The sequence below is a fragment of the Pteropus medius genome, unplaced genomic scaffold, assembly GCF_902729225.1.
Source record: "Pteropus medius unplaced genomic scaffold, Ma_sr-lr_union100, whole genome shotgun sequence".
NCBI classification, from domain to species: domain Eukaryota; kingdom Metazoa; phylum Chordata; class Mammalia; order Chiroptera; family Pteropodidae; genus Pteropus; species Pteropus medius.
This window is the reverse complement of record NW_024350399.1, coordinates 1963026-1981184: the sequence shown is the minus strand read 5'-3', so window position 1 is coordinate 1981184 and position 18159 is coordinate 1963026. Positions and strand designations below refer to the sequence as shown.

The following is an 18159-nucleotide window of genomic DNA, read 5'->3' as shown; positions in this document are numbered from 1 at the left end:
TGTTAATGTCAAACGAGGCAAAGAATATTGAAGAATATTAAGGAAAAATATGATTTAGCATTATTAGTCATACTAATGGTATTAAACTATAAAATTCTAATATTTCGTACTTTAGTCACTTAAACCATTTAATGACAAAAGTACATATTTTAGCAAATTGGGATTTCACATGGAAAAAATATTGATTTGGCACTCCATCTCTATGTCACCTCATATACTTCTAATATTTCTGGGTAGACATGAAATCCTTTTGAACCTATTAAAATGGACACAAGTGACAAAACAGTTGATTATATGAAATGCAGTCTCTGTAGAGCATTCTCTTTATATCACTTTCTCGTTTAAGGACATAATGGTTTTCCATTATTTATTGACTAACTTCAAATCCTTACCTGGTATTCACAATTGTTTGATTATATGAAATGCAGTCTCTGTAGAGCATTCTCTTTATATCACTTTCTCGTTTAAGGACATAATGGTTTTCCATTATTTATTGACTAACTTCAAATCCTTACCTGGTATTCACAATTGTTTTCCTAATTCCATAAGCTTCAAGAAGCATGGACTGCCTACTTTTCTTCATATCCCTAAATTCAGAATAATGTTTATGTTTGTATAAAAAGCTATATTTGTAATTTGATCTTTAAACTTACAAAAGATTTTTTGCCCAAACTTATCACCAACTTGCCTATGTTTACAGAAATAATGTCTATAACTTGAGAAAGTGTTATCAAATATGAAAATTTTTGAGGCAGCAGGCTCATAGAGAATACCATGTTAAAGAAAGCGACTCTCATAGCTAAAAAAAAATGGCCGTGCTCTTTGACATAGGAATTCCACTTCTAGTTTATCCTCCAAACACACTTCCCATGTGCACAATGTACATTCAAGTTATTCATTGTAGCACTGTTGATAATAGCTGAAGAAATAACTCAAATATCCATCAAGAAAGCAATTTACATAAGTTATAGTGAATAACACATGGTACATGTACACATTGTACTATGCAGAGAAGTTTGAAATAAATGTGAAGCTCTCCAACATACTGATACAAAAAAATTTCTGACTTGCAATTCAAGATGGCATAGAAGGTAAAGGCTGTACATGCCTCCTCTAGCGACCACACCAAAATTATAACAAAACTACAGAGCAACCAGTTCATGGAGTTGCCAGAGGTCCGGCTGAACAGAAGCCCTACAACTAGATCACCTCAAGTAACAGGTCACCTCAAAATGGTAGGAGGGGCGGAGATGCAAAAAGGCCTGGTCCCACGACTGTATGTGGCAATTGAGAATTAGGGGGCCTACCCTGGCTGCAGAGCCCCCTCTCATACCTGAGGAGTGAGGGGTCCCGGCTGCATACTGAGCTCCCTAGCCTAGGATTCTAGTGCCAGGAAAAAAAGTCTCCGTGACCTCTGGCTATGAAGACCAGCAGTGGTTGCCACTGAGTAAGAAAGAGGGCTGTGGGAAGTGGAGACGTTCCTTTTGAAGGGCCCACACCCAGCCTTACTCACTGACAGACTCACTTGCTCTGAGCTGCAGCTTTGGGGTAGCTGCTCAAGGAGTACCAGAGTCATCCAGGGAGATGTGGCTGGCCCCTGGACAGAGTGCAGGCAGATGCCACTGTTCCTTTGTTGAGCCCTTCTCCCTCTCAGCCTGCAGACGTAGGCACCATCAACTTGGATAACACAGGTTGCTCAGCCCGGGGAATTCCCTGAGACTCCACCCTTCCCAACTTGCGGGCTCACCCAAGCAGCTTTCAGTGATTTATTCTATACAAACAGGGTGTCTTGGCTCCACCTGCAAATTTTCATAGAATCTCTCAAAGGCTCACAAAACCCAAAGCAGCAGCATCTGGCCTCGGCATGCCCCATATCCCTTACTGTGCAGCTCCAAGACCCACATCAGTGGCAGCTAGCCTCGTTTTCTGACTTGGCCCCTTGAGACACCTATAAGCCCAGCACAGGTGGCAGCTATATGTGGACTGTTTGATGACTCTCATCAGTTGGCTGCAACTAAACTTGGCCTGCAGCTGGACCCCTCCCAGCTCTGTGCCAAGGGGTCCTATAACAAGATATTTCATGGTGGACCTAGAGTGTAGTGTGCTGAGTGGAGTCAGAGGAAGACAAATGCCATGATTCATGTGTATGTGGAATCTAAAGAACAAAATAAACAAAAAACAGAAACAATTCAGATACAATGAACATTTTGAGGGTTTACCAGATGGGAGGGGTTGGGGGAATGGGTAAAAAGGGAGGAAGGGTAAAAAGTAGGGAAGTGATTAAGAAGTACAAATTGGTAGTTACGAAATAGTCATGGAGATACAAAGTACAGCATAAGGGAATATAGCCAATAATAACACCTATGTATGGTGTTAGAGGGGCACTAGGTTTATTAGGGTGATCACTTTGTGAGTTATATAGATGCCTAATCACTACGTTATACACCTGAAACTAGTACTGTATTCCAGCTAGAACTGAAAAATAAAAAAATTATTAATTAAAAAAATCTCAATATGTTAAGCGAAAAAACTAATAAGGTGCAAAATTTAATATTATACTTCTACTCATGTAAAACAGGGGAATATAGAAAAATGTATTCATATCTGCTTGTATACACCTAAAAATATCTGGGAAGATAAGGAAGCAAACAACAGTTGCTATTTTGGGGAAGGTGTTAGGAACTGGGTGGCTGAAGAAAGGGGTGGGAAGAAGACATCATAAAACAGCTTTTTACATTTACAGATTTTTGAACTATGAGTGTACCGTTTATGGAAAACATAAATTTAAAATGAAAAAAGGTACACATTTTAATCAAAGTCGCAGCATGTCACTCTACTCAGTCTTAGCACATGACAAGCAATATAATGTATTGCCAATGTAATCACTATAATAAATACAATGTATCTACTACTAATTAATCTTAGACATATATGTTGTAAAATATCTAGAACAGTGACAGGTACATGATAGGCACTCAATAAATACTGGCTATAATTAGCAATAGATGGAAGGATGCAATCAATAAGGAATAAGAAAGCTATTTTCTTTCTACCATTCTCACAGCAGTTTAATATGTCCTATGAAAAATGTGTGCTTTAAAAAAAATAGGTATATCTTTTGTAATTAAGGATGATTACTGAAGGAAAGATATCTGCTTTGGTAGGGCAGCTGCATGGAGTAAGTAGGAACATAAGAGTGTCCAGGAAACAAATGGCAAACCATGAAACTCTTGCAGAAATTTATTTAGTGTGAGAAATAAAAAATAAGAACAATGACTGTAAACAAAAAATATGGACAAATCAATAAAAAGTAATGTGCATTTCTGGAAAACCAAACGGTTTCTTCTCAGACTTTAAATTTCTGGGCACACAGAGGGTACCTGCCTGGGACTTTAATCTGGGCAATGGCTAACAGTTTGCTGTGCCTGAGTAGAAGATACTATCTTACTTATTACATTTCACTTCTTTCTAGCAAAAAGGATAAAAAGGTGGTGGGGAGGAAAAGGATAAATATTGAAGGAATTTACTAAATAAATGTTCACCACTAAGTTGTTATTTGTTCTTTGAAAGAGCTAAGCTGGAAGGCAAGTTCACTGTAGTGACCTTGAGAGAATTAAAGGTCCTCAGAGGCAAAAAAAAAAAAAAAAACCAGTCAAGTTTAGACATTTGACTAGCCATTGAAGAGAAAAAGACACTAGATTTTTAGGGCAAGGATAGCTAAATGTCAATTTGAAAGGCAGTTAAAGAACAGGGAGTACAAGGATAGAGAGACTAATTATCTGAGAGGGGGGATAAGGAGAAATACGGTGATTGACTCTACACACTCAAAGGGGGCCTTAGCGAAACTGTAGAGGACTGATCCTTAAACCAATCACATCTTTGCCAATCTCTGTCACCTGTGGAGAAAAAAGAGAAAAAAGTTAGGGGTTTGTGAGGGTGGGAAGCCTAGAAAACTTACTCCCTCCACTCCTCAATGAGCACAGTAGAGTGCTTTGTATATGATTGGTAAAGAGCAGTGGGGAGAAGCTCTAGCTTTCTCCAGTATCACTACCTCAAGAAGTTAGGGGCAAATACAGGAGAAAAAGAACCAACGTGCTTCTTTCTCCTTCTCCTTCCCTCAATATCCAAGATACATTTCTCAAGGACAGTACTTACTGTAGTGACCCTGCAGATTTGACCCTTGAACTCAGGACAATAGCAGGCCCCACTGAGTGGACATTTCTCCACCGGCTTTCCACGGTAAATGGGCCGATAAGATGTAGCACAGATGTCGAAAGGGTTGTGCATGTCATAATTGAGCTGGTAGGCATCTGTGGGGTTCTTCTCACAGGCAGACAGGATTTTGCGCGTCTAAGAGAGAGAAGGAATATTTTATTTAAGAGCACCAAAAGCTGCACACGACAATTCGAATGATCTCATCTTTACGGTTTAGTAGTTTCTTTGATACAAGCTGCAATTGTACTGTATGAATACAGAATATGTCCTCTGTATAGGATATGTAAAGAGGTAACAATCACTATTCATATGGTATCCAGCTTTCCCCTTCCCAATACCAAAGAGGCTCCATGGATCTATACCTATACTCCTCTACCAACTCTGGGAATTATCAGGCCTGAACAAGTTAGAACTGGCTTCTACTGCCCAAGAAGAATGCTTTTGGCGCACACAAGTAATGGGACATGTATGTGGAGGTTAGTGGTGGTGGTTATAGGAGATCTGAGCTAGAGGAATGGGGTTATTTTTAAGTGCAGTGGAGCTATTCTAGGTTGCCAGTCACTGTCACACTGGCACCATGTCTGAATGAGTTATTAGTTCAGTTTCCAGGAAAAAAAGGAGGCACCCGTGCCAGTAAGTATACTAGGAGGGCACTCTGTTGGCTCTTTTTGTTGAATGTCATTCAGTGCTTTGTTTCAGAGGCAAGGGCTTTGGTCTTCTACTCCCTCCATGTAAGTGCAGATCTGGTTCTCTTATGCTCACTGAAAGAGTTCATATCTACCTGTTGAGCCACCTCTGGCTTGGGCCCAAGTTCCAATAGGCGCCGAGCAAAGGTGGCAGCTGTCTTAAAGTTCTTGAGCTTGAAGAAGAGGTTGAGGGCTGTCCGTAGCACCAGGATCATGTGCACAGGCTGCAGGTTTGAGTGGGTGAAGTAGGCTGCCATCTGGTGGACAGAAAGAAGAACATATGCTAGGCTGATGCTACAGGTCAATCACAGCTGCTATACATTCATTAAAAACAAAACAAAACAAAATATACATGCATTTTTTTCCGGTCAAGATGGCAAAGTAGGTAAATACTGTGCTTGCCTCTTCTCATGACCACATCAAAATTGCCCAAAGTCTAGCTGAACAGAAGTCCCACAACTAAGGACACACAGAAGCCACTTGAAAGCTGATAGGAGAGGCAGATATGCGAAATGAGCTTGCCCCAAACCCATATGTGACAGTTAAAAATTGGGAGGGATATCCCAGCTGCAGAGGTCCTCTTCTGAGGAGCAAGGGATCCCAGCCCCATACCAGTCTCCACAACTCAAGGTTCCAGTGCCAGGGAGAGAAGTTCCTGCAAATTCTGGCTATGGAAACCAAGAGAAATTGTGGATGAGTGAGACAGAGGGCAGCTGGACTCCCAGGTGCTCCTCTTAGAGCACCCACATGTGGACTTACTGATGAACTCAATTGCTCTGAGCTCCAGCACTAGGGAAGCAGCTTGAAAGGTGCCAGGGACGTAGAGAGAGAAACTGAGTTGTCTGGCTTCAGGGCGAGGGCTGGTGGAGCAGCTTTCTCTCAGACAGAAGTGCTGGCAGTACTTTTGTTTAGCCCTCCCCTGACCCAGCATGCAGACGTAGGCAGGTACCATATCTGAGTCTCCACCAACCAAGCTAACACTGGTCATCCTGCCCTGATTTTGAGACCCCACCCCTCCCAACTTGCAGGCTCACCCAAGCTGCTTCCAGTGGCTTTTCCATGCAAATGGCCTGTCTTGGCTCATGCTGTGGACTTTCCTAAAATCTCTCAAAGGTTCACAAAACCTAAAGCAGCAGCATCTGGCCTTGGTGTGCCCCATACCTCTTGCTGAGCAGCCCTAAGCTGGGCACTAGTGGCAGCCAGCCTCAGTTCACAGCTTGGCCTCTCGAGGCACCTCCAGCCCAGTGTGGGTGGTGGCCAACTGCAGATTGCTTGGTGGCTTCTACCAGATGGCCCCAGGCAGTGCACAGGCCATTGATGAACCCTTTCCAGGAGGCCCTGGGGCCAGCACAGCTGGTAACCAGCTTTGGACCGTGCCAGAGCACCATCTGGGGCCACATCTAAGGACAACACGCCCAAAGGGCAGAGTGGGCAGACATCAGAGCCATGCTAATACGAATCCTGCTCTGTAGGGTCAGCCCCTACTTAACAGCTCCTCTACAGTAGTCACTAGCCAGTCCTCACAACCAATCCGCCCGATGGTCAATTCCTCTCACTGATATGCAATAGCAACCAAGGCTCAACTACAACAGGAGGGTATGCACAACTCATATGAAAGACACAACTGGAGCACTTGGCTCAGGTGATCAGGTAGACTGTGCCACTGGGACCCACAGCACACCTACTATATGATGCCACTCTACTAAGACTAGGAAACAATAGCAACCCTACCTAGTACATAGAAACAAACAAAGGGAGATAGGGAAAATGGAGAGACAAAAAAACATGACCCAAATGAAAGAATAGAACAAAGCTCCAGAAAAAAAACTAAGCAAAATGAAGACAAGCAAGCTACCAGATACAGAGTTCAAAACACTGGTTATAAGGATGCTCAAGGCACTTAGGGGAAAAGTAGATGAACTCAGTGAGAACTTTAAAAAAGAGACAAAAAACATAAAAATGGAGATAGAAAACATAAAAAAGAACCAGTCAAAAATAAATACAATAACTGAAATGAAGACTACATTAGAGAGAATCAACAGATTGGATGAAGCAGAGGATTGAATCAGTGATTTAAAAGATAAAGTAGCAGAAAACACCCAATCAAAAGAGCAACAAGAAAAAAAAAAATCCAGGGGCCTCTGGAATAACATCAAGAATACCAACATTTGCATTATAGGGGTACCAAAAAGAGGAGAGAGCAAGGAATTGAAAATCTATTTCATGAAGTAATGACAGAAAGATATCCTAACGTGGCAAAGAAAAGAGACATACAAATCCAGGAAGTACAGGGTCCCAAACAAGATGAACCCAAAGAGGCCCACACCAAGACACATCATAAATAAAATACCAAAGGTTAAATTCAAAGAGAGATTTTTAAAAGCAGCAAGAGAAAAGCAGTTAGTTACCTACAAGGGAGCTCCCATAAGACTGACTGTCGAATGATTTCTCAACAGAAACTTTGCAGGCCAACAGGAATTGGCTCAAAACATTCAAAGTGATGAAAAGCAAGTACCTAAAACCAAGATTACTTTACCTATTAAAGTTATCATGTAGAATCAAAGGACAGATAAAGAGCTTCCCACACAAGAAAAAGCTAAAGGGGTTCATCACCTCCAAGCCAGTATTATAGGAAATGTTGGAGGGACTTCTTTAAGAAAAAAAAAAGATTAAAAATATAATAAAATGGCAATAACTACGTATCTTGCAACAATGACTTTAAACGTAAATGGATTAAATGCGCAAATCAAAAGATGGGGTGTCTGTATAGATAAGAAAACAAGACCCTTACATATGCTGCCTACAAGAGACATCAGATCGAAAGATACACACAGACTGAGAGTAAAGGGATGAAAAAAGGTATTTCATAAAAATGAAAATAAAACAAAACAATAACAGCTGGGGTAGCAATACAGACAAAACAGACTTTAAAATAAAGGCTATAACAAGAGACAAAGAAGGACCAATTAATCCCACTTCTGGGAATTTATCTGCAGAAACCCAAAACACTACTTTGAAGGGACATGTGCATCCATATGTTCATTGCAGCATTATTTACAAGAGCCAAAATATGGAGACAACCTGAGTGTCCATCAATAGGTGAACGGATAAAGAAGAAGTGGTACATATATACAAGGGAATATTACTCAGCCATAAAAAATAATTAAATCTTGCCATGTGCAACAACATGCATGAGCCTAGAGAGAATAGCACTGAGTGGAGCAAGTCAGACAGAGAAAGACAAATGTAAGATTTCACTTACATGTAGAATCTATAAAGAATAAAATAAAACAGAAACGAACTCATATACACAGAGAACATTTTGATGGTTGCCAGATGGGAGAGGGGCCAAGAGGGTGGGTGAAAAAGGGGAAGGTATTAAGAAGTATAAACTGGTAGTTACAAAATAGTCAGAGGATGTAAAGTATAATATAAGGAATATAGTCAATAATATTCTAATAACTATGTGAGGTGTCAGATGGGTACCAGATTTATTGGGGTGATCACAAGTTGTATAAATGTCTAATCACTATATTGTACACCTGAAACTAATGTAATATTGTATGCCAACTGTAATTGAAAAATAAAAAATTAAAAATAATAAAAAAATAAAAATAAAAATAAAAACAGGACAGGCTATAAAGCAGAGAAGTCTTCTTCTTCTAGGTATGGAGGACGATGGAATGAGGAAGAAGGGTGGAGATATACATTTCTCTCCTCAAAGAAACGGGACCAAATTTCTCTTAACTCCCCAGATTGAACTCTGGGTTTAGAATTAAAGAATTCAGACCTAATGGAGGACGAAGAGGAGGTTGTCTCCATACTGCTCAAAGGCTCAGAGAACTTACCTCACAGATGCGCTTCTGTTGTTCCAGAGTCTCTTTGGGCAGCTTTTTCCTTTCTATCTCCATGGACAAACCCACAATGTACTCACGGCAAATGGTGATGAGTTGTTGGGCCTGGAGAGAGAGGAAAGGTCATGGTACAGAGAAGAAATGTGAGGTTGCCCATGACTAGGACAAGTGGCTAGACCATTCCTAACCTCTGCAATCTCCTGTTTATTGTCCACAACAAGGAGTGGTACACTGAGTAAAATGGAACGGAATTTTTCCACAGCCTCCTCAAACTTGCCAACTGTGGTAAGCTGGTAGCACAGCTGCAACCGTTGGATGAGGTCATTAAGCTTCAGGCCCACAGCTGGAACACCATTCTTCAGCCCTGCATCCTTCCTAGAAATGGAAAAGTAGTAAGAAGACAGAATAATCAGAAGCCCACTAGGACTCAATTGTTTTTTCTGGCAACGTGATCACAACCACCCTATAGTGAAAGTAGCTGGGGAATAGATGCAGAAAGGTGTAAACCAAACTTCAAGTGGCAAGCCAAAGATTTTTTCCGCCTAGGAAACCTCAGCTCTGGGACAACTGTGACTACCTCTCAGGCTGCCACCTGAAATGTCTACCCCAAGCTGGAACAAATAGAAGCCAGGAGCAAGGGGCCTTACCAATTGCGATTAGGGTAGCCATACATGGAGGGCAGGCAGGGCAGGGCTTGATAGGTGGTACGGCCTCGGGCATAGGTCTGTAGGAACAGTTGCTTGTAGGGGCCAAACTGGGTTACTCCCACCTGGTCGTGAAGGAGCTGGAATACAGGAGTAAAGAGACAAGGATTTTGGCCATACCACTTAAAAACTAGTTGACCTTGGGCAAGGTACTTAACTCCTCTGTACTCGTTCCCTCCTCAGTAAATTATACTTAATTATAGAGTCTACCTCATTTAATAATACCTATAAAGTATTTAGGATAGTGCTTGGCACATAGTCAACAGTGACTATGTTAGCTGTTGTTGCAGTTGTGGTGATTGTTGTTATTGCTATTATAACACATAGCTTAGTGTTCAAAACATTTATCTGTTCATGAAGGGGTGCTGATTTGACTACTGTGAACCAGAAATCAGGCGATAAAATGAGTGGAATATGGCTGGAAGGATCCACCTTAAGAGATTACTAAGGCAAATGGAAAGCAGTTAAGAGGAAGGTCTTATGATGCAAGTTTCCTTAATCAAGACTAAGGGCTTCCACGATAAATATATGCCTCTGCCCTTGCAGGTGGGACAATTTTCATTTGGTTAAGGTGAATCGACCATCTCCCTGGGGCCCTAGGCAAGCCATATTCAAAGAAAGTTACTTTAAGACTTACCCGCATGGCAGTTTCAAAAGAGCCTGCCAGGATGTGATCAACTGGAAGCTGAGAGTTATTGCACCAGATCTAACAAGAGACAAAAAACCCAAACCAAGTGAAATCTTGCTCTTTCTCTACTCAAACTATCCTAACTCTGTATCTACAATAGAAAAGTATTTGCACTCCTTACATATTAATCAAATATAGCCAGCTTGGAAACACTCATCCCTACAGGGCTGTGTATCCTTGCTTACCTGAGTTGGGCTGGTTCCCTTGGTGGGGGGCACAAAGAACCCATCCTCAGCCCCACCAGCTGCCCCAGGAGGTATATCCTAGGGGAAAAACAAAAAGTGTGTCATTTTTTAAAACACTGAAGCATTCTCTCCTGATAAATCTAAACAGAGTCCTTTCACCTTATTCCCAGCCTCTCTCAGGGAGGAGACCCTCAAAATAGGAGCAGCTACACCACTAACTGCTGGTGATATACCAAAAGCTTGTTGACAAAAAAGCTTGCTGCCTTTTAATAAGCTGCCACTGGCACAACCCTGATTATCTCATTCTTTCTTTCAAATGGGAGATAAGCATCAGATTAGGAGAATCTAGACCCCCCTCCCTTTTGGGGACTTTAGGACAAGGGTGTCGGGGCAGTAAGGCCACTGGCTTCCACAAGGAGAAATGGAGAGAACCTTGGAATAAGAATTCCACATACCAGCTCAGGAGGGAGCTCCAGATCTTCTTCTACATCCCAGCCACCTCCTTCTTCCTGTCCCTTCCCAAGAGCATCATCCCCCAAACCTTCTGTAGCCTCCATAAACCCATCTGTAAGAAAAATCTAGTCTCAAAATAGATCTTTGTAGTGACACAATCTCAGCCAAAGGAAAGCAAAATGCTGAAATCCTTGTTGGTCCCATGGTTTGGAACACTGCAGAACTGCACACAGCCCAGTCCCAACCCAAGGGGTCCATCTGCCTGGACCAGTCTTAGCACAGCATTCTCACCTTCATCCAGCTGCAGTTCTGCATCCTCTCCCCAGCCCTCTGTACCAACAGTGTCAATGTCAATGTCAGCAGCCAGTGCTCCTCCCTTCCCTACAGAGGGAAGGTACAAAAAGGAGCTGGTTATTGCCTGGCAAATCTGAGATATGGCTTCCTCTTCAGGCAAGTTGCATCCTTAAAAACACAGGTGTCAAGGTCCTGTCCATTTACTGTTTTTGTTTATTATTTATTTTTGCAATATATATGTTTTGCTAACTTTTAGTAGGTTTCACAGAGAGAGGAAATAGAAGAGATGGAAACAACTGGCCTTCCTGCTACCAAAAACTGCCTCTTAAATCATTTTTTACTTACCAACGTTTGGCTACGAACTCACAAGTTCTTGCTGAGACCTTTGCTAAGTTATCACCACTGTGGTGTGTACAGGGCACGAGACATTGAGTAGGTAAGAGGAGATGGAGGAGAGAGCAGATCTAGGCACAAAATGCCTAAGAGTCAAGGATCTCATAATGCTTTTATTTAGATTTTAAAAAGACTGTACCATAACTCTGGCACCTTAGTGCTCCATGAGTCTTCATACAAAAAAAGGGACAGAAAGTCAGAAAGACCAATGGTACTCTCTGGGACAGTTCTTCAAAAAATGAACAACCAATCAAAATGCTATGAGAGAAGTGGGCACTTACCCTTGCTGGCAATGGAGCCTTCAAAGAATCCTTTGGACACAGTCAGTAGGGGCCAATTGGTATCTAATGGCATGATAGGTGCAGGTGGCTGGAGCAACTTGGCATTAGGGTCAATGTCTGGGATCTGAAAGGTGGAAGGTTAAAAGCAAATAGCTCTCAGAAATCATGTAGGGAAGTTTTCTAGAACCTCATGTAGGAGAGTGACATTTGGTTTAAACTGCCCCAAGATCTTAGAGTTAACACTGTAATCAGAGACGCTCATGTAAATAAAGACTCACTATCTCCTTCTCTGGGTCAAACGTTTCCTTGAGGCTCTCAGCTTCTTCATCTAAGCCATGGGTAGCAGCTGTGAGATAGGCCAGTGACTCTGTACCAAGAAAACAGACTTTATGGTACAAGTACATTTCCAAGTGAATATTGCTGTGGTAGGCAGACTCCAGGATGTCCCCACAGTGATCCCTGCCTCCTAGTATCCAAGTCCTTGCATAATCTCCTCTCCTTATGTGTGGGCTGAACTTGCTGACTCACTTCTAATGAACAGAACACAGCAGAAGTAATGAGATGTCAATTCCGAGATTAGTATATAAAGACCATGGCTTCCATTTTGGGTACCCTCACTTGCTCACTTGCTCTAAGGGAAATCAGCTGTCATGTTGTGAACTGCATCTCCCAGTCAATAGCAGCAAGGACCTAAAACTGCCTACAGGCATGTAGTGAGTGCAGGAGTGGATCTTTCCCCACTTGAGCCTCGAGATGTCTACAGCCTTGGCCAACTCTTTGATTGCAGCTTCATGAGATACTGAGCCAGAGGCATCCAGCAAAATTATGCTGCAAACTGAGATAATCAATGTTTGTTGTTTTAAATTACTAAGTTTGGGGTAATTTGTTACACAGCAATAGATAACTAATAGAGTTGTTTATTCTTGAGATCAGTGTTGATGATAATCTTGGGATCATCTGACTTCTCTTTTTTACATCCCACATCCAGCCCTTCAATAATTCGTGTTGAATCTACCTTTATATGCTGAATCTGACCATTGCTCATCCCTTCACTACTAGCACCTTGGTAAAAACCACATCTTTTACTTTTCTTGTTCCCTAATGCAGCGGTCCCCAACCTTTTTGGTACCAGGGGCTGGTGCTCCTATGACAATCTAATGCCTGATGATCTGAGGTGAAGCTGAGGCGATGATGCTAGTGCTATGGAGCAGCTACAAATACAGAGAGATGAAGCCTCGCTTGCTCGCTTGCTCGCTTGCTCGCTCGCTCGTTCGCTTGCCACTCACCTCCTGCTGTGTGGCCCGGTTCCGAACAGGTCATGGACCGGTACTGGTCTGTGGCCCAGAGGTTGGAGACTCCTGCCCTAATGTATCTCAAATGCTAGTATAATGATTAGTATAGAGTGGCTTCTCAAAAAATATTCCTTGAATATATAAATAAATACATGAGTAAAACCTTCAGACTTGAAGTGAAAGAATAAAATTCTAATGGCATCCAACCAACTGTATTTACTAGGGCATCTGCTCCAAAACCTTTTAAAACCTCCTATCTCCTCCATGACTATCAACTATCTTCCTAAGTGTGCTTGGCCAGACTGAATCTTCTGGTTGTACCTCCATTTGGCTTTCAAGAAAATCTTCTGAGCATGGTAGGAGAATATTGTCTCTTCTGAAAAAATATACAATGAAGGTGAATCCCTCACTGCTATACATGAATAACTCACCATGAAGAGAAAATAACTCCCCGAAGGAGCCTATGAGTGAATACTTACTCTGCCCGCAGTTCTTCAGGATTCGCACCCGTTCTGACACATCACCCAGGTATAGGGCATTTTGATAATGGCCACTCATGTCCTTTCGGATCTCAGCTGCACCAAGCCAATAAGAGAACCAAGTTAGGTTCTCTCTTCTATTTGCCTTCCTTCTTCCCCCCTTCCCCCAAGGATCCCTATTCCAACTCTTAGTTTCTGGGGCCTCACCAATCTTCATCATCTTGCGGAGTTTCTCTAAGTTTCCAGTGATAAGGTACAGGAAGGAAAGTTTGTCAAAGTTTTTGGTGCGCTGATAACACATTTCCACAATCTGGTGGTTCCCCTGTAGCAAGGCCACTTCTCCCAGCTTTTCCCAGCAGTTCTTGTCATCCAGTGCTTTAGCTGCCTCCAAAGCAATCTAAAGAATTCCCAGGGTCAGAGTTAACAATTGGAGGATAGCATGGCTCCAAACCAGGGACTACAAAGTGTCTATCTCTAAATAATTCTCCCAAGGAACACTCTGTACTTTCAATCACACCTAGCTTTCAGTCAAATTGTATTGAAAATCCTATCAACAAATAGGATCCATGGATAGATGAATCGCATCACATTACCTTCCTCAGAAATTTATTTTTACAACAAAATTATCTCGTAGTAGTTGTTTTTCCATAGGGCCAATTCTTTCTTAGCCACCTATTTCCTACTTGCCAAGTCTGAAGATCCACAGGGGCTTTAGGAAAGGCAGAAGAAATAAAAGAATAAAGCTTGGAACTGGAAAGTCAAAGTTCCTAAGCCCTCTCCTATTTAAAATAATGCCTGTAGACTCTATGCTCAATATTTAATAAGTACTCCATCATCTAAGCAACCAAACAGTAAATCAAATGTTAAGGAAGTAATGAGATTTTTCAAATTCCATTGCTATCTCACACCCATTCTAGAAATTACTGGATTCACAATAACTGAGCAAGATAACAGTAGAAATGCTATGGCAGAAATAGACTGGAAAAGTAGAGATGGGTGAGCAGTAACAGAAATATGGCTATATTTAACAACTTAAAAAATCCTAAATTATATTATACTAGCTAAAAAAACAAGCCCAGAACAATGCCTTCTCAGTGCCACCCTAACCCTCTTACCATCCCTACAATGATATGGGGCTTACGACCACACTTCTCTCACCTCAATGTTTCCACACTCCAGTGCCAGACTAAAGCGAGTTTTCTCATCCTTGACAAAATGCAGTGCCACTTCAGGATAGCCCTTCTTCTGGAGATAAGCAATGATAGACTGGCCTACTAGTTTGGCATTCCTTACCATGTGCAGTACCTAGACATTTGAGGTGTAACAAATAGAAATTACTTATAGGGAAAAAAAAAGTGCTGCCCCTCTCTATACTCCCAGTACACTCTCTCCTTTCATACCTCATCATATTTTCTGTTGATCAGGGCCAGCTTGAACTTGAACTCAGTGGGATCTATGGTGAGCACCCGAGGACGACACTCCCTGTCTAGGCAATACACATTGTTGCCTTTCACCCTCGTGACATAGATGGGTAAATCCAGAGTTCGGATGATCCCATAGTCCCTAAGAAAGGTAGGTAGTGAGCACAACTTTCAGTGAATGAAGGGGGAAAATCCAGCCTGTAAAAAAATAGAACAAGCCTAGGACACAGCCTTTTATCTTCTCATCACCCTTTTGTCAAGTGCCATTTGAACAATGGTACGGATGGAAAGTGATTCAAAATGAGGAAAACTAAATGCCATATTTACTTATTTTATTCTTTTGTATAAAGTGGGAAAATATGGGGCAGATAGTATTATCTTTCTTCATAAACTATTACTCTAGGAGCTAACAGATATGGCTATAGGAATCTAACCTAAAAGTTAAATAATCACTATGCCACCATTAAGAGTTAACTCCTTCCTTAGAAGCTACAGGAGAAAGTAGAAGAGAGAGAGAGAGGTGAAGAGTTCTGACACACAAAGAAATGATAAAAAGCACAAAATATTTTAAACTGAATGAAAATAGAAAGTTTACATATTAAAACTTATGGGTATAGCCAAAACAATGTTTGATATATAATTTATAGTGTAAAATGCATATACTGTATTAGAATACTGAAAACTAATGAGCTCTAATGCATATTTTAGGAGAAAAAAAAGATTAATAAGCACCTACCTCAAAAATTTTGCTCTTTTTTAAAGTTAAACCAAAGAAGTATACTTAGAAAGAAATAATAAAGCCAGTAGTAGAAATTAAGAAATAGAAAACCAAAATACAATAGAGAAGTTCAATAAAAGCAAAAACTTGATAAAATGGATAAATCTCTTGTGAGGCTAATTAAAAAGAGAGAAAAATGACAATAAGAGAAATGGAAAAGGGGATATCCCTATAGATCCTGCAGAATGAGGATAAGTGTAAACTTTTTAAAAATGATCTCATTCTGAGAAAAATAAAATTTACCAAACTTGCTAAAAAGGAATATAAAACTCCTACAGTTGTGTACTTACTACATAAAATACACTGCATCAGATAAAAAAAAATCCTTCTATACATAAAGTCCCAGTCCTGGATGACTTCACTGGCAAATTCTACCCTACAGTCAAGGAATTAGTTCTAATCTTACACAAACTCATTGAGATAAGAGAAAAAGGTGGTATATTATTTTGCTTATTTTATGAAATAAAGCACAACCTCAATACCAAAATCTGACATGAAAGAAAAAAAAAAGGGAGGAGAGGGTATCAGAGGTCAATCTCATACATACAGATGCAAAAGTCCTAAACAAAATATTAGCAAACTGATACTAGCAGTATTTGAACATCGTGACCAAGTTAGATTTGTATCAGAAATACAATGTTGGTCGAACATTTAAAAAAATCAATTTAATTTACTACATTAATCAATGAAAAAAGAGAAAAACTGCATGACTACCCCATATATGCAGAAAAGGTATAGAATAAAATTCAATTTTCATTCATGATATAGTAAGGAAATTCCTTAATAAAGGATATCTATAAAAATCTACAACAAGTACACATAATGCCAATACACTGAAAGCTCACCCTTTAAATTTGAAGAAAACGAGAAAGTTTGCTACCACAATGTTTATTCAACATTGTACTGGAGACCCTGGTCAGTGCAGTAAAACAAAAAAAATATATGAAAGTATATGTATTGGAAAATAAATGAAACTGTCGTTGACATTACTCACAAATACTATGGTTTGTAAAGAAAATACAAATGAATTAATACAGGTCTAGCAGGGTCTCTGAAATAAAATCAATTTAAAATTTAATTTTATTTCTAAATATCAGCAAAAATTAGAAAATTAAAATTTTAAATGGATACTAAAAAGTAACAAGTGCCAAAGAATAAATCTAACCAAAGAAATGCACATTCTCTATAGAGATAATCATAAAACTTTACTGAAAGATGTTTCATAAGACCTAAGTGAAGAACTACTATACAATGTTCACAGATTAGAAAATTTTAATATTGTAAAGATAACAATTATGCCCAAAATGACATACAGATTAAATGTTATCCCTATTGAAATCACAAAGTTTTTTTTTGCTTCATTTTGTGTGGAATTTCATAAGATGATTCTAAAATTTTTACTTTTTCAAGGCAAAAAATTACTTGAAATTTTCCTTTTCAAGACAAAATTATTTTGAAAATAGTCTAATAACTAAAAAAAATAAAAGTGGGAAAGATTTGAGGACCTGCTTTATCAGATGTGAAGGCTAATAAAGCTATAATACTTAAAGTGTAGAATTAGACCAGAGATAGACCATAGAGAACAGATCTTTGCATTTGTGCAAACATAATTTATATACAACAGAGATGGAACTGTAGAACTATGCAGAAAGGCTGGTCTTTTCAATATATGACAACAAACCAGACAGCTGAGTGTCTTAATTAAAAAATGTGAGAATTTAGAGAAACATGGCGGAGTGAGAGACGTCCCCAGATCTCTTTCCCCTTGAAACAACAATAAGCTGAACATCTAAAATTCAACAAAAAAATGCCCAAATTGCACACAAGCATGTCTGAATGTGGGATCTGCGCCTAAGAGCTACCACAGGTCAGAACCCCGGGTATGGGGGTGTAGATAGGGAGAAATAAAGAAGCTGCCACTTGCAGCCACCAGAGCTCCCTGTAGGAGGAAGGGGAGGGGTGAAAGCGCAGCCACTTCCCTGAACAACCCAGCCTGGGAGACAGCCCTGCCTGGGAGAGTCGTGAGCTCCATGCGGCTGGCGGCAGGACCCAGTCATCGGGGCAGAAAGCAGAGAAGCAGGACGGCAGAGAAACAACAGTTGATTTTACCAGCTGTGGTTGCAAAACTGAGGCTAAGCCGCAGCCTCCAACCCCCAACCCAGAGGGCCCCCCCTTCCCCATATCCTCTGAGACCGAACAGCATGGAGCCCCAGGGGAATCTAAGCAAACACTATCGAAACTATCACTAACACTGACAGGGACTGAGACTGAGGGTAGCGAGCCTGATTAAATATCTACAAGAAAATAAAAGGCATTATTAAAGTTTTATGGAAAGCAAGAATGCAAGAGGCTTAGATGCCACCTACTGGAAACTAAAAGAAAAGCGCCTTCTTTGCAGCATGCTAAAGAGAAACCTTTATATAGTAAATCTTTTTT

General features: G+C 40.6%; 1 protein-coding gene across 2 annotated transcripts in view; it reads right to left on the bottom strand.

The window, feature by feature from the left end:
• Positions 1–2847: 2847 nt before the first annotated feature.
• Positions 2848–18159, bottom strand: part of COPA (coat protein complex I subunit alpha) — a 41660-nt gene continuing 26348 nt past the window's right edge. For both annotated transcript variants that reach the window (XM_039839962.1, XM_039839963.1), the window contains exons 18-33: positions 14925–15087; positions 14683–14829; positions 13732–13921; positions 13525–13620; positions 12032–12120; positions 11754–11877; positions 11077–11166; positions 10788–10897; positions 10333–10410; positions 10097–10165; positions 9403–9539; positions 8944–9130; positions 8750–8860; positions 4997–5158; positions 4156–4350; positions 2848–3896 (exon numbers count right to left, since the gene is read on the bottom strand). In XM_039839962.1, coding sequence (XP_039695896.1) covers positions 3837–3896; positions 4156–4350; positions 4997–5158; positions 8750–8860; positions 8944–9130; positions 9403–9539; positions 10097–10165; positions 10333–10410; positions 10788–10897; positions 11077–11166; positions 11754–11877; positions 12032–12120; positions 13525–13620; positions 13732–13921; positions 14683–14829; positions 14925–15087 — 2008 coding nt within the window. In that variant the 3' untranslated portion in view covers positions 2848–3836. The remainder of the gene's footprint in view (positions 3897–4155; positions 4351–4996; positions 5159–8749; positions 8861–8943; positions 9131–9402; positions 9540–10096; positions 10166–10332; positions 10411–10787; positions 10898–11076; positions 11167–11753; positions 11878–12031; positions 12121–13524; positions 13621–13731; positions 13922–14682; positions 14830–14924; positions 15088–18159) is intronic.